Below are 14,552 nucleotides of genomic sequence, written 5' to 3' on the forward strand. Positions count from 1 at the left end.
TCGTGACCGGGATGGGAGCCAAATTGCTCCATGTTCTCTTTTGCTTTGAGGGAGTGGTATGAACGAAAGCAAACACAAACTAATCCGAACTCACTTTTCTCTGGTCTGTTTGCCTGACTGTTTCTCTTGTGCTATCATTACCATTACGCAGAATAATTACATCAGCTGCAGCCACTTCCAGGCATCGATCTGTAACTCGAATCAATCCTCTGGAGACACAAAGGGATGAAATGGTGATCTATGGTGGTGTGTGAGGGGAAAAAACCTGACTTTCAGGCACTATAGGAGTTCCAGTCTGTGCAATGGTGGGACAGTTCCTGGTAAAGCTTCATCTCTTCCTGCAAGCTTCCTAAGTGCTTTAATGAGATAGTGGGCAAGAAAAGAAATGTCCATGGGATGCTGCATGTGAGAAACGGGAATATGAAGATGCGCAGCGTATGTGTAACGAGTTTCTAATTAAAGACACGGCGATGTAAGACCACGAGGGACAACTCCTTCCGTCTGGGAGCCTCAATAAATTGGCGAGAATCGACGGCGAATGTTTCGAGACGTTCAAGACAAGCGCGCTCAGTGTCCACGAGGAGCTAGTTTCACTGGAGTTTTTCTCAAGTCTCGGACACATCAGAAAGGAGACTGACCACTCGAACTTCCCACGCTTTGAGGACGATTCGCTTTGAAGGATAGCTCCCTCTCCCTCTCTCTCTTTCTCAGCTCGTTTTGCGAGCCTTGCGTGGGGTTATATAGGCACCGGACGCTCGAGACTCAATAAAACACACCGCGCGCTCAATCGCCTCAGGCTGTGCCGATTGAGAGAAAGAAAACGCAGCCATAAGACCGTCCTCAGGTAGGTTTACTGGAGGCATTTATGACTTATGGTGATTGTTTTTTAAACATTGTTTATAATATCATGCCTTGCCATGTAAGCTTACACATTTTTTCTCCAGAACTATCTTCATATACAAATTGGATTAAATGAGGGGGAAATCATTGCGCTTCTATGGGCTGTGATGCTTTAAAGGCGAATGTGCAGTTTAGCTTTTGTATTTTCATAGTTTAGTTACTTACAGTACCAGTCAGTTTGGACACGCACAACTTAATTTATGTTTCTATTGTATGTCTCTTTAAGTGTGCTTATTTATATCGAATGTCTCGTATATTTTCCATAAAATTCATAAGACATAACGAACACTGGTTAACAAAGTAAGAGTATTCAGGTGCATCGCTCAGATTATTCGGTCTTGGAAGAATTTGATGCTAAATATACTATAAATATACTAAATACTGAAACTTTTGATTGCATGTGGGTATCTTTCCAAATCTGAGCACAGACATTTTAGAAATATAACCTAAATGAAAGAAAACACGTGTGAGTTTTCTGGGATCTCTTTCATAGGCATGTAGCCTAGTGATACTGCTGTCGAGGAGAAAGAAATCAGTTTTGATGACTTTACGATTGCCCTTAAATATTAAAAAAGACTTCTAAAAAGAATGACTAGGTGTGTCCAAACTGACTGTATAGTGAAAGTTAAATAACACTTCTTTTTTAAGAAATCGTTAAAGCCTCCGAAGTTTATTTTTAACTTAAAGTGGACTTTTGCATCTTATAAACCCTGTTACTTCTTCACCAGGACCTGGGCAGTGCGGTACTTGCGCGCACTCTGGTTTCGGGAGCGATGCGCGCGCTGCGGGCTCCGGTGATGGTAATGGGGCTCGTAATGTTAATCTATACCTCAGCACAAGGCGATGCCAGCGCGAACAAGGTCGAAAAAACGTTCAGACTGATAATGGACATCATGAGACAAGCGGAAAACAGATCTGACGACGCGAGCGCGCAAAAGACGGAGAGCGCACTCGAGCCAAAGAAAGCTCATAATCTCAAAACGGAAACGGGGGAAACAATTTTAGGTAAGCAGAGCGTTAAATGTTCTCAAACAAAAAATGTACGAATGTCATTGCATTTGATGATAAAATGTGGCAAGTTGCATTTATTTGAAAGAAGGATAGCTCACTTTTAAATGGTAAAACGTTCAAATGAAGACAACACTTAAAACGTTAGTGTTACATATCCACGTCCCTAACGAGAAACCGACTTCATCCACTATAAATCACCTTGAGGCCAGTTGATCAAAAGTCATTGTAAAATGTTTCAGAAAAGTGAAGTTAGTTCAGAGAAAGCTCTAGCATAATTTGTTGCCATTTGGTTTGATATTTTGTTATGTAATGCAATGAAACCACACTCTATATGCCTTATTTTTCCTTGACCTACATTTAGGAAGGATATGACTTACCCACTAGGGCACAAGCCAAAATCTCAACTCTCAAAGCATTGGGTGAAACAGTTTTGCATTGCACCTGTTGTGTGCTGAGTCAGTCACGTGGTGTTGGTGATCAGTGACTCCCAGTTACACTGGATTTTATCATATAACAGATATATTTAGTGTACTTTAAGTACTGCAGATACATTAGCAGTTATAATATTGGCGAGTGTGTTTAATGAATACTAAGAATTGGTGATCGTGGTGTGTACAGAAAGCTTGTTTTTTGGGTTTAAACCGCTTAGTCAGACCATGTTCATTGCTGGGGAATGTTGAGCTGAGTATTTGTCTGAGCTTCTGAATCGTCCTTCTAGAAGGATTAGCGGATATCCAGGATTTGACCTTTGAATGTTTCTTTCTCTTTGCAGAAATCTTTCCCAGAGACCTCAGAAAGAAAGAGAAGGTGATAAAAAACTTAACAGGTGAGGCACTTTGAAGTTTTCTGTGACCTCAAAGCAACAAAGGAAAACAAATGTGTTTGAGAATTTTAACTGGGTTCTTTTCCTTTCCATCAGGTCCTCTTTATTTCAGTCCAAAATGCAGGAAGCATGTCTACAGGCTTTACCATAACACCAGAGACTGCACCATCCCTGCATGTGAGTATAGTCAAGCATTCCCATCTCTTCAGACCCCACAAACTGGTGACACCTCTACCCACATGCACCACGACTTATATTCATGACAGTCTCATGTCGGCTAGGTTCCCCTGATTTACCCCTGCACACAGAGTTTTAACACAGAAACAGTATAGGCTACAAATTCAGGACTCATCCAGCTGATTATCCAACTCACCAGGCTTTACTCCTGTCCTCAGACTTCAAAAGGTGCGCACGACTCCTGACGCGACTGGCGGAGAGTCCCAGATGTCAAGAGGGTTAACTTTACCAGGTAAGACACTTTTAATTCCTTTTTTGGGCACACTTTATTTCGAAAGTCCACTTTACACATTCTAAGTAACTTTGCAACTACATGTCAACTCTTATTCAGTTGCAACTAGAGCCGCGTTTCCACCGCAGGAACTTTCCCCAGGAACGGGACTTTTGGGATGGTACACGGTGTGTTTCGACCGCAGGGACCAGGGTCTAAATTAAGTTCTGGGTAAATATTTCCCCCTCAAAATGGCCCTGCTCGCAAGGTAGCACTTTTTAAAGTTCAGGAACTTTTGGGGGTGGGACTTGGGCGCTGAACATGCTGATTGGTTGACTTCACACAGCATTTTATTTCAACTACCATTTTTAAGTCTGTTGCGATGCGTGCAGTAAGATTTGTTTGCTATTCGAATCAACAATGGAGTTTAAAAAATACGACCGATGGACCGACAATGAGGTTCAGGCTTTATTAAGCTTATATGCGGGAACTGGAAAGTCACGCGCAGTCCTAGTCCTACGTCACCGGACGAATCTTCATGGTACTTTAGAAACGCAGACAGCACCAGGGCTGGGGGAAAAAAACTTCCTGGGAAAAAAGTTCCTGAGACAAATTGTTCCAGGTAATTTCGGTGGAAACGGGGCTTACATGTCAACTCACTGTCATTAGAGTATTAGAAGACTGTTAGGTTAGGGTAAGTAGAATAAGTTGATATGTACTTGCAAAGAAAACTTATAGTCAGTAGAATGTCTCTTTGGGGGCCATCAAAATATAGTGTTAGTAGATATTAAGCAGAAAATTTACTGGTGCTCTAATGACAGGTGACTTGTAGTTGCAAAGTTGCTTATAGGTAGTAGAATGTCTAAAGTGGACCATCAAAACAAAGTGTTACCCTTTTTACACATTGAATGTAGGAAAATTGAGAGTGAGAAGAAATTGGAGAATAGAGGGGGAAGAGGGGGAATGGCATATGCAGGGTTCCTATGATCCTGAAAAAGTCTTAAAAAGTCATGGAAAAGCCTAAATTTAAAGGTGCACTATGTAACTTTTCCATCCGCTAGAGGTCGCCTATTCAAAACAAAGGCGTAGTTTGATGACGGCAAGTTTGAGCGCTGAATCTTGGGATGTGGTCTTCACCTCACAGCCGGTGGAAAAGAATCGGGATAGGACTCGGGCAGAAATCATGTTCATGGATGTGATTATTAACGTTACTGTAGTATGAAGCAGAGCAGGACCGAGTGTGTGGGAGCTGAGCAAGGCCGCAGGAGCGATTGTTAATAAGATGAACGCAACACACAGCGAGCTGCAGAGCTTTTATTATGACACAGTCGCCGGCGCCAGCGCCATTTCCGCTCATGAGTATGAGGTAACGCTGCTCTGTTGATCATATTAGATACATTTGAGTGTGTTGAAAATGATGTTACGATGTTAAGGCCTGTACACACCGGGACGAATATCGCGCGCGCTTATCGCCAGCGTTTTTCGAGCCGTTTTTCGGCGCGTATTGAGAGTTCACACCAAAGCGATTTTCAATGACGATGCGCCGAGTGAATGTGCAAATTCAGTAGATGGAGCTCCCGGTACACAAGGTGGTGCTGCGGCACTTTACGCTTCTGACACTCACTTGTCAAGCAGAAGAAAAAGAGAGACAGTATTTACGTGCTTGCAAAAACCATTCACACACTTTTTGCTAACTGGCAAGCAGCATTAGCAGCTCATCATCTTCTTTGTCTACCTACTTCTTCTTTGTCGTATCAATGTGTGCTCGGCAAGACCGTTTTGTGCTTGAGCGCCACCAAGTCGTGTTTTACTGTAACTTCAGCAGCTCCAGGCACGATCTCATTGGTCGGCCAGTTTTTAACACACCGCGCCGCGTTTGTAGATAAGGGAAGAAGGGAAGGAGGCGGGAACCGGCGAATGTTCAACAGACTTTAATCAAATAATAATGAAAATAATCGCCGCTCACGGACGACTGCCGCCTATGTACAAAACAAACAGAAACAAAACACAACATAAAATTCCAGGCCTGGCCCTCTCTCGTCCTTCACTGTCGACGCCCCTCCTTTATGCTCCCGTCACTCCTCCGTGAGACTCGTCCCGCTCTCACAGTCCCTCAGCCTCGCTGCTCGCCACATACCCCCAACGCCCCATCGAAGGCCGGAGGGTACTCCCGAGCCTGCGCTCTACTCCCCGGGCAGGAACCGGCGAACGTTCAACAGACTTTAATCAAATAATAAACACAAAATAGCTGTTTCCATCCACCTATTTGTATGCGCATTTTGGGATATCGCATCAAAAAATGCTGAATGGAAACTCTAAATTCTAAAAATGCACATTAAAAACATATGTGCTTGTTTGAGTCGGAAAGATTTTCTATCCGATATGAAAACATGCGCATAAACTACGATGGAAACGCATTTACCGAATAAATTCCTTGATGTGCATAAAGAAAATCATGTGACTTTCGCCATGTAACAGCATAACTGTACTAACCAGCGGAAAAATCTTGTTTGCACAGCATCTAAAATGCTGTTTTGGTCTTTCAGAAGTATGTTGTCAAAGATGCTCGGTATATTTCCCTCTATTCCCGTCTTACACGACTGCGTTCCCAAACAGCACATCTGCCTCTGAAAGCATGAAAACACGTTTATTGAGACGCACGAGTTTCTCTGAGATGCAAATAATTTATTATATAAGAAAATGATTATATATGGTGGCTTCTCCTATGTTTCTTAGTGATTTTTTAGCGGTAGTTTATCAGGAAGTGACGATTATGTTCTCTTCGACTCACTGGATGGAAACGGTGCTTTATTCGCAAATGTTTTATGCGATATTACATTTTTGCGCATAAATTATATTCGCAACTTTGGATGGAAACATAGCTAATGAAAATAATCGGCAGCAGCCCCTCACGGAAAAAGCCCCTGCCGCCAACATAAAATTCCAGGCCTGGCCCTCTCTCGTCTTTCACTGTCGTTGCTCCTCCTTTATGCTCCCGTCACTCCTCCGTGAGACACGAGGCCAACGCTCATCATCATTAATGACCGCAGCCTCGTCCCGCTCTCACGGCCCCTCAGCCTCACTGCTCGCCACATGAACCCAATTTCTTTTTTAAATGGCACTTTTACGCCTGCCGTTTTGAGCGTCGGTGTGCACACTCACATTGGCGCCCTTTGTTTAGTCACGAGGCGTTAAACGTCGGCGATAAACGCGCACAAAAATCTTCCCGGTGTGAACAGGCCTTTACTCTGTGCGTTCACTCTGCGGCTGCTATGACACTTGATGCACACTGCAGTCAGAGTGAAGCGTTTCAGCAAAATAAAACCGGAAACCGAGGGGAACGCAGATATGACGCAATTGACAGGCGACTCCCTCACACGTCCCGGTTCCTTGGTTAAAATAGCAATTTCTCACGATTTACAAATAGTTGGAAACATTTAGGATATTGTAAGTAATCAATTGAACAAAATATATAACACTGGCCTGGTGGTTTTTGGATATTTTACTGAAAAGAGTGTTACATAGTGCACCTTTAAATCATATATAAATTGAAATCATATATAGTTCTGTGCAAAAGTCTTAGGCACGTTAGTATTTTAACCCCCCAAAAATGGTTTCAAGCCAGTTATTTATATCTTTTGCTGTAGTGTGTCAGTAGGAAAGACCAGTTTACATTTCCAAACATTTTTGTATCATTTTGAGTCTGACAACAGCCGGTATGATCTGATCTCACCATCATCGAGTCTGTCTGGGATTACATGAAGAAACTGAAAAAACTGAGACAGACTAAATCCAGAAGAGCTGCTGCAATGTCTTCAAGATGCTTGAAGAAACCTTCTGTTAAAGCTGCCTGAATCTATGCGCAAGTGCACCTGGACAAAAGCCGTTTTAAATGCAAAGGGTGGTCACACCAAATATTGATTTGATTTAGTTAATTGATAAATGAAATCTATTTATGATATTATTTTTGAAAGCATCCTCACTTCACAGCATTTTTACACGCGTGCATAAAACTTTTCACAGTACTGTAGCTTCAAGCGTCTTGAAGACGTTGCCGCAGTTCTTCTGGATTTAGTCTGTCTCAGTTTCTTCATGTAAACCCTGATGGACTTGATGGTGAGATCAGATCATACCGGCTGTTGTCAGACTCCATGTGCATACAAAAATCTCACTGGATTATTACATTTTAGGGGGCTGAAAAACGAACGTGCCTAAGACTTTTGCACAGTACTACCTATTCAATTTCACATTTGTCAGAATCTGTGGGAACTCTGTATACGAGATGCAAAGATATTGAATATTGAGTCCAACAAAAAAGGGATTTATTCGGGACATTCAGAGAGGATGAATGCAGTTAAAGGTTTTATGACTGAGAACACATTCCAGGATTAGATAACTTATCCAAGCTTTTACAGATAAACCTTTGTGCCTTAGCGTTAAGATCTCTTAAGCAGGTATACAAACTTTACATATCAGTGCTTTGGAGACCACTTTGGAGGGAGTGCATGTAACAAACCCAGTTTCCCAATTTTTCACAGAAGGGAAAGAATTTTCAGATGTATCCAAGTGCACACATGTATGTGAACACAGCCAAGTCTGAAACATCACTGAACTTCACATCCTTTATCAAGCAGGTTGAAGCCAAACCAGAGTGACCCAGAGAAAAAAAAAACAGCAGTCAAAGTGCCTTTGGACAAGAGAAGAGAATTTAAACCAACACGCAACATTCCACATAATCAGCATATCGTGTCCAGAACACTGCTCTGCCTCTCCGGAGAATAGATGAGAGAATTGGAGAGAATCTGGAGAATTGAAAGAGCGGAAACGGACACAGAATAGAGGGATGCACTTGCCCAAGGACGGTGTGATGGACTCAGCATGGAGCCGATGTTCAAATACAGGACGTCAGAGAAAGCAGAAAACGCATCTGCCGCATTGAGTTCAGAACCTGCCAAAAAAGAAAACCAGAAAAAAAAGGGATCGCCGTGGTTTTCGCGTTTCGTTCTCATCCAATGACGAGACTCGTCGCAGTCAGTGATTGTTTCTTGTGACATGCCTCGATGGGGTTACAATTCAGAGCTGTGACGAGAAAATGTCCGTTATGGTTCATTGCAACGAGAGAGCTTTCCTTTTCTCTGTGCTAGAACTGAAAACCAGTTAACTGCATGAACGTGTCCTTTCGCTTCTGTTTGCCAGCAGACAGGTTGATCTTTGCAGTAAAACCGTGACCAAAAGCTTTCCGTTTTTGTGTGAGACTACGAGTGTATGACTGTGGAATATATTCAGTATATTTTGATATGTAAATTATTGTACAAACATATAAGCGTCTGACGTACGACTGCTTCGTTGGGATATGTATATTTAAAAGACGATATATTTAAATAAATTATGATTGTTTAAACACTGTCGTCTTTAATATAAATGCACACCAAAAGATTAAAGGTTCATCTTTTGCAGGATAAAACATAGCGTCTCTAGTTTAACAGCTTATCTTGGCATCAGAAAATATATTTTTAAGGGAGTTCAGGACCTCTTATCGCTCATGGTGGATGCTTCGGATGCTTCTGAGATATTGAATATTTTGGTCTGTAACCACACCAAAGATAACGGACAACTTCTGTTGCTAAATATCTTAGAGATGGGGGAAATTCTCCAGAGAGTTCCCGAAAAGAGGAAGAGGATGAATGAGAGGGAGAGAAAGGCCTGTAGGATAAAGGGAAAATGACACAAGTCAGTCATGTGGCATCCATCTTTCCTAATTTATCAAAAGCACTGGCACAACCACACTCATATCCTCCTGGGACCCAGGAATAGACTTTTGTATTATATTTTAGTGAATTTCTCTGACACCATACATGTCACAGTTTTAGTCTGGATGTCCTGTAAAGAGCGCGTTTGGGCCTTTGCAGAGATACCAAATGTTTGGAGGTTTCACCAGGACAACAACTTCTTGGTCTTTAAAAACGGCTGACATTAATGTTTAGCACTCTTATGGAAATGTAATATTTTGTAATTATAATTTAAATGAGATCAATTTTACAATTGTTTGTTATAAATCAACATCTCAGGAAAATGTTATGGGTTTCTAATCAAAATATGACTTTCTGTTACAAAACAGAATTTGATTTCATAAAAGTCCACTGTAGTGGACGCCAGGACTTAAATCATGTTTATCAGGCATTTTGGAGACACAACAAGTGAATAGGGAAAGAAATTACATATCAATATTCCTATGAAATAGTAGATATTATTATGAAAATGTTGCCAATTATTACTCCCATTATTACACTTCTTTTTTTCATTACATGTTGCACCAAGAACACATTAATATACAAATTAGATGCAGTGTATAGATACGTTGTATTGAATGGGAAAATCCAAGTGTGGCCATTTTAACGATATATTGAATAAAGTAAAATGGTATATCAATGCATTCCCTTATATCTTTAATAACATAGTTCAGAATCATCTTTAAACAAAGTTTGGTTAAAAAAAATCCTGAAACCTAAAAATTGATTGGTGAATTAAAAACAAATCCCATTGTTTTTGCCTATACGTGCACTTTCATGTCATTTTATTTTTTAAACAACCGAGTCCTGGTGTCAACTACAGAGGAAATATCATAACATATGAATAAAATACATTTTTTCAAAAATGTATTTTTTTTTTCTTTCTTATACTCAATGTAATGAAATGAAAAAATACTAAATTCAAAAAACTTTTTTCCTGGGTCCTAGGAGGATATTCAAATAAACTAAAGGAAAAAGCCTGTCATAGAAATGTACTAGAATTTTGTTAGAAAGTGTTGGTCTAAGAGGAGGAAAAAAAAATTCAGAAAGCCATTTCAGCATTTTTAGCTGTTTTATTTCGGTGAATTTACTCTCTTTAGAGAGCATGGTCAACAAAAGCAGTTTACCACTGCTCAAACAAGCATATGACATTGTAACTTATTTTACAATTAAGACAAAGTGCTTCTCTATAAGCTGATATCATTTGGTTTGTGTGTTTTGCTTATGAAGACACTTTCAATCCGTTATTTATATGTGAGTATCTCATGATGAGGCGTCGCAGGTTTCAGGAGATGTTGTTGTGCGTGTGTGTGTGTTATGAGTGCTGCTCCAGGAAGGCTTTGCAACACCTTGCACACTGTTCATACACCGTCTCGAAGTCTTTATCACTCCCCTACAAGCAAAAACAAACAGAACCCATTAGACACCAGATCAAAAGACAGCACAGATGAAATGTCTAGATAATTGCTTATGAGCATATTTATCCCTAATTTACAACCAGTGTTTTTTTTCTCTAGAATGATTATGTGCATTTGTATGACTGAACGGAATACTTTTCTATTTTGCCTAATTTGAGTTAAAACGCAATTCCTATTAAATACTTTTGTCAGATTGTATTATTATTGGCAAACAGTAGAGATGCACCAGTATTACAACACTGGCCAATAGAATTATTCTGTCTACATAAATAAAAACAAAAACACTAAAAAACTCAAATCAGTCGTTTTAAATGCTACAGATGTATTTAGGCATCACTACATTATGTTTGAAAAATATATATTTATTTTGAGACGGCTAAATAATACATTTAACAGTGTTATTAAATTATTAGTGTTTTTAAAGATAACTAAATGAGTGTTAGATGACAACAAAGCTAAATCTAAATGTATATGTAAAAATGGAGGAAATTAGTATTTCTATAGGCTGCCATAGACTGCGATATGGAATAATAATAATAATATGGAGAAGACTAAAAAATATAATAAAGGCTTTGCGCGATCAGTGCCATTTTAGTATTATTTATATATTATGGTATTTAGTCATATTTCAATTTTTTTTGTTTGTTGTATATTTCTGTTTACCTTTTTTTCCTCTTTTTTCTTTTTTTTTTAGTTTTAGCTTCAGTAATTTTAGTACTTCAGCTTCTTTTAGTTCTTTACTTACTTCAGTTAGTTGCAAAGGCAACATTTCAAATTTTCGTTTTTTCAAGTTTACATTTTTCATCTAATAATTATATTTTATGTCAGCTTCATTTCAATTAACGAAAACTAATTTTAATAGTTATAGGGCCATTTTCCTAACAGCTTGCGCCAGTGCAAAAAAACTACTGTCAAGGTTTACTAAAGACGCGCAGTGTAAAAATTAGCGCTGAAAAGGCGTGGACAGTTATTTTTGCGGCTGACCTTATTGCATATGCATTTGCAGGGGTTTCTCTTTCAGACACAAAAATTATGGGAGGAGTGTATTTATATGAATCATGCAAAGTGATCTGCACTTGTCAGCCAGATGCTAATTTGCCCTGCTCTCTGTAGATTGCGTTGGTCATTATGGAAATGATCCGGCAGCGTCTGTGTTCTTTAATTTACGTGTCGTCAGTAGATCACGCGCTGAACTTTCCACTCCCATCACCGCTTTTATTGGATTGCGCTCTCACACTAATTTGCCCTGTATACTAAATCTGTCCCGTAGACAGTTGAGAGTAACAACACTGTTTCTCACAATTGGTTTCTTATATTAGCTCAGTTTGAGAAGTTCAAAAGCCAAAATAGCTGTGGATCTTATCTGTGAACAGACCATCCATATCCCAAGACACTGCACTCAAAGAACCACATTTTCTCTCACACTTCAATCTTGGGAGATTAAACAGGAAATTTCATCCATCTGAAGAGTGAGCATCACCGTAACAGCATTTGAAGGGCTGCCCCTGAATAGTCGACTAAACGTTAGTCGATGAGGAGAGGCTTAGTTGACCAAATTTTAATTTGTCGGTTAGTCACCGAAAGAAAGAAAAAAAACTCCAGAGGAATTGGCAAAGCAGTCTGTGACGGACAGATTGTTAACACAACTGGTCTATGTGGTAATTATGTCAAGCAGAAAATCCAAACATTCGACCTCAAACATGGCTTATCTTTTGAAATATTTAAGTAGTAGCATGGCATTTGGCACTTCACATGGCCACTCGCTCAAACGTTAATGTTAACCTGGATAAATGTGTGCTATTATTAGACGCATATCCAAGGGTTTGGTTTGTGCAGAGTTTGGAAGCCCTGAAACTGAAACCATTTTCCGTTGCCACTCCAAAACCCCAAGTATATTTAATATCATAAACGACTAATGAGCAACTACTAGTAGACCACAAAAATCTTTAGTCGGGGCAGCTCTAAGTATTTGGCTGGCGAATTGGATCACACTGCAATCACAGTCCAGGCACTAGCTTCCCACTAGGGCAGCACGATATATTGCTTTAGCATCGATATCGTGATATGCGTATCCGCGATAGTCACATCGCAGGATGTGCGTTGTCAAGTATAAGGGTTTGTAGTTGATCCGTGATCCCCCTGGTTCTGGATGAATTGCAAAGTTTTTGCATGCGTTTAAGCCCTGTTAATTTAAACATCAAGCACAAGAAGACTGGAACTCGCACGCTGTTTTCTGCGCGCGCACGCAGAGCCACACGCATGTAAACACCGAATTCAGATCTCTTTCTCTTCTTTTTGAGCTTGAACGGACATGTGTATGCAAAATTAAGTCAAAATGCCCGTCTCGGCGAGTACCCTCATAAATAAAGTTGGTTATGTGTTGCAAACAACTGAGAAAGAAAACATTACAATGGATCCGCACATTTGTCTGAGGCCGCTTTCACACCTACCTTGTTCGGTCCGGATTTTCGGACTTTTCAGTTTGGTCCGAATCAAAATTACAGGTGTGAAACCTCCCCCGTACCACGGTCCGGATCAAACAGACGAAATTTGGTCCGACAAAAAGAGGTAGTCTCGGTCCGGATCAAACTGAACAAAGGTTCGGTTCATTTCTAGTGTGAAAGCATTTTCTGTATGGTTCGTACTTTCAGACCATTTACAGGAGGTTCCCGTTTATTTTTTATATTATAATGTTATTTTTAAATTTCATCTAGGCTACATTGATTATGAAAAGTGAAAAGATGTGCAATCTGTCAGAAGACAGAAGGTCAGAAATGATTTTGAAAGAAATTTTGTATGATTTTGCTTAGAAAGCCTTTCTTTAATGTGAATTTCGTTTTGTATAAATTTTATCTTAATTTTAATCAATGTTTCATCAGATAATTGCCTGAAATATAAATAAGAAGCAAATAGTCTATAGCAGACAATAATCGCGGGAGCGATCAAATGCTTTGCACATGAACTCAAACAAACCAGGCTACTTGTCTCACAAACATGAGAAATATGTGTAAATAAAGCTTGAAATGTCCACTTTTAAACGTAACGAAAAGAAAATAGTCAAGCAATGCGCACTGTTCAATAGTGGCAACGATATGCATCCGTTCATTCATTGTTGTCAAAGACGCTGACGTCAGACGCACGTCCGTTTACAAACCAATCAATGTCCAGATGCAGCCCACATAGATGATGACGAGTGGACGCGTGTGTCATGTAAAGTTCTTTAGTGCGCTCGCATAATTGCAATGTGAAACCAAATCAAAACTAACCGAATGTATAAAATGTATCAAAACATGAACTTCGGTTGGGACCTTGGTGCGGACTTTCAGGTGTGAAAACGCCCTTAAAGTGACAGCAGCCTAATATACCCGCAGCTGTTTGCGTCACCAATTTTAGAAAGAGAAAATTGTATGACTTTAATAGCTTTAACAAAGATACATTGTACCAATTATTTAATCAAACATATTAATTCTATTTAATTTATACAGTGATGAATGCAGTGTTGATTATATCTGTACCTGAATGTAGTTAGATTTACCGGAAAAACAAAGCACTTTCATTTGTATCTGTTCTATTGTATTTATCTATGCTTGTAATTTGTTATTTTCTATGCAGATGCACTCCCCAACAAAATCACCCCTATCATCCTAGAATGATAAATTCTTTACAAATTGAGCTATTCAAATTAGAGTCAAATTGTATTCAAATCACAGAAAAACTAAATATCAGTCAGTCAGTTTTTTCCTCCAATATCGTGCAGCCCTACTACCCACTTCAGCCAGCTGGTGGTCTGCCATGAAGAAATACTAGAGAGGAAACACACAACTTTACACCTTTCAGCATGCCAAGGATAATCTTCAACAACCTCAGCATGGCTGTGACCCACATGTTCTGGAAGCGTTCAACCTAGTGAAACATTTTCACAATGTGTCCTTAATCCGCCCTTAGACATCTTCTCACCTAAAAGCGAGTTTGCTGACCTTCACAGATGTGTCTTGTAGAGCGGGTGGTGTGAGCGGGATGACCTGACAGTGTCTGGAGGGGGAATGCTAATGATCTCAGTTCGGAGTGGCCCATCAGGGACTTTCCAATTTCTATTTCTCAACACACTCAAGCGTTCCCTCCCTAGCATCTCTCATAATCGACATCGCTCCCTTCCAAACATC

The 14,552-nt window shown here is 39.9% G+C and overlaps 2 protein-coding genes across 3 annotated transcripts in view; one reads left to right on the plus strand and one right to left on the minus strand.

The window, feature by feature from the left end:
* Window positions 1-92: 92 nt before the first annotated feature.
* alkal2a (ALK and LTK ligand 2a) lies at window positions 93-8,581 on the plus strand. The gene is made up of 6 exons (XM_079803722.1): window positions 93-844; window positions 1,629-1,905; window positions 2,684-2,737; window positions 2,831-2,911; window positions 3,130-3,203; window positions 7,814-8,581. Exons 2-5 carry the CDS (start codon window positions 1,674-1,676, stop codon window positions 3,192-3,194), a joined length of 432 nt encoding a protein of 143 aa, XP_079659848.1. The 5' UTR covers window positions 93-844; window positions 1,629-1,673; the 3' UTR covers window positions 3,195-3,203; window positions 7,814-8,581.
* A 1,446-nt stretch (window positions 8,582-10,027) lies between these two features.
* Window positions 10,028-14,552, minus strand: part of acp1 (acid phosphatase 1) — a 33,016-nt gene continuing 28,491 nt past the window's right edge. For both annotated transcript variants that reach the window (XM_079803724.1, XM_079803723.1), the window contains exon 6: window positions 10,028-10,364. In XM_079803724.1, coding sequence (XP_079659850.1) covers window positions 10,287-10,364 — 78 coding nt within the window. In that variant the 3' untranslated portion in view covers window positions 10,028-10,286. The remainder of the gene's footprint in view (window positions 10,365-14,552) is intronic.

This window comes from Gobio gobio (assembly GCF_949357685.1).
Source record: "Gobio gobio genome assembly, chromosome: 21".
Lineage (NCBI taxonomy): Eukaryota > Metazoa > Chordata > Actinopteri > Cypriniformes > Gobionidae > Gobio > Gobio gobio.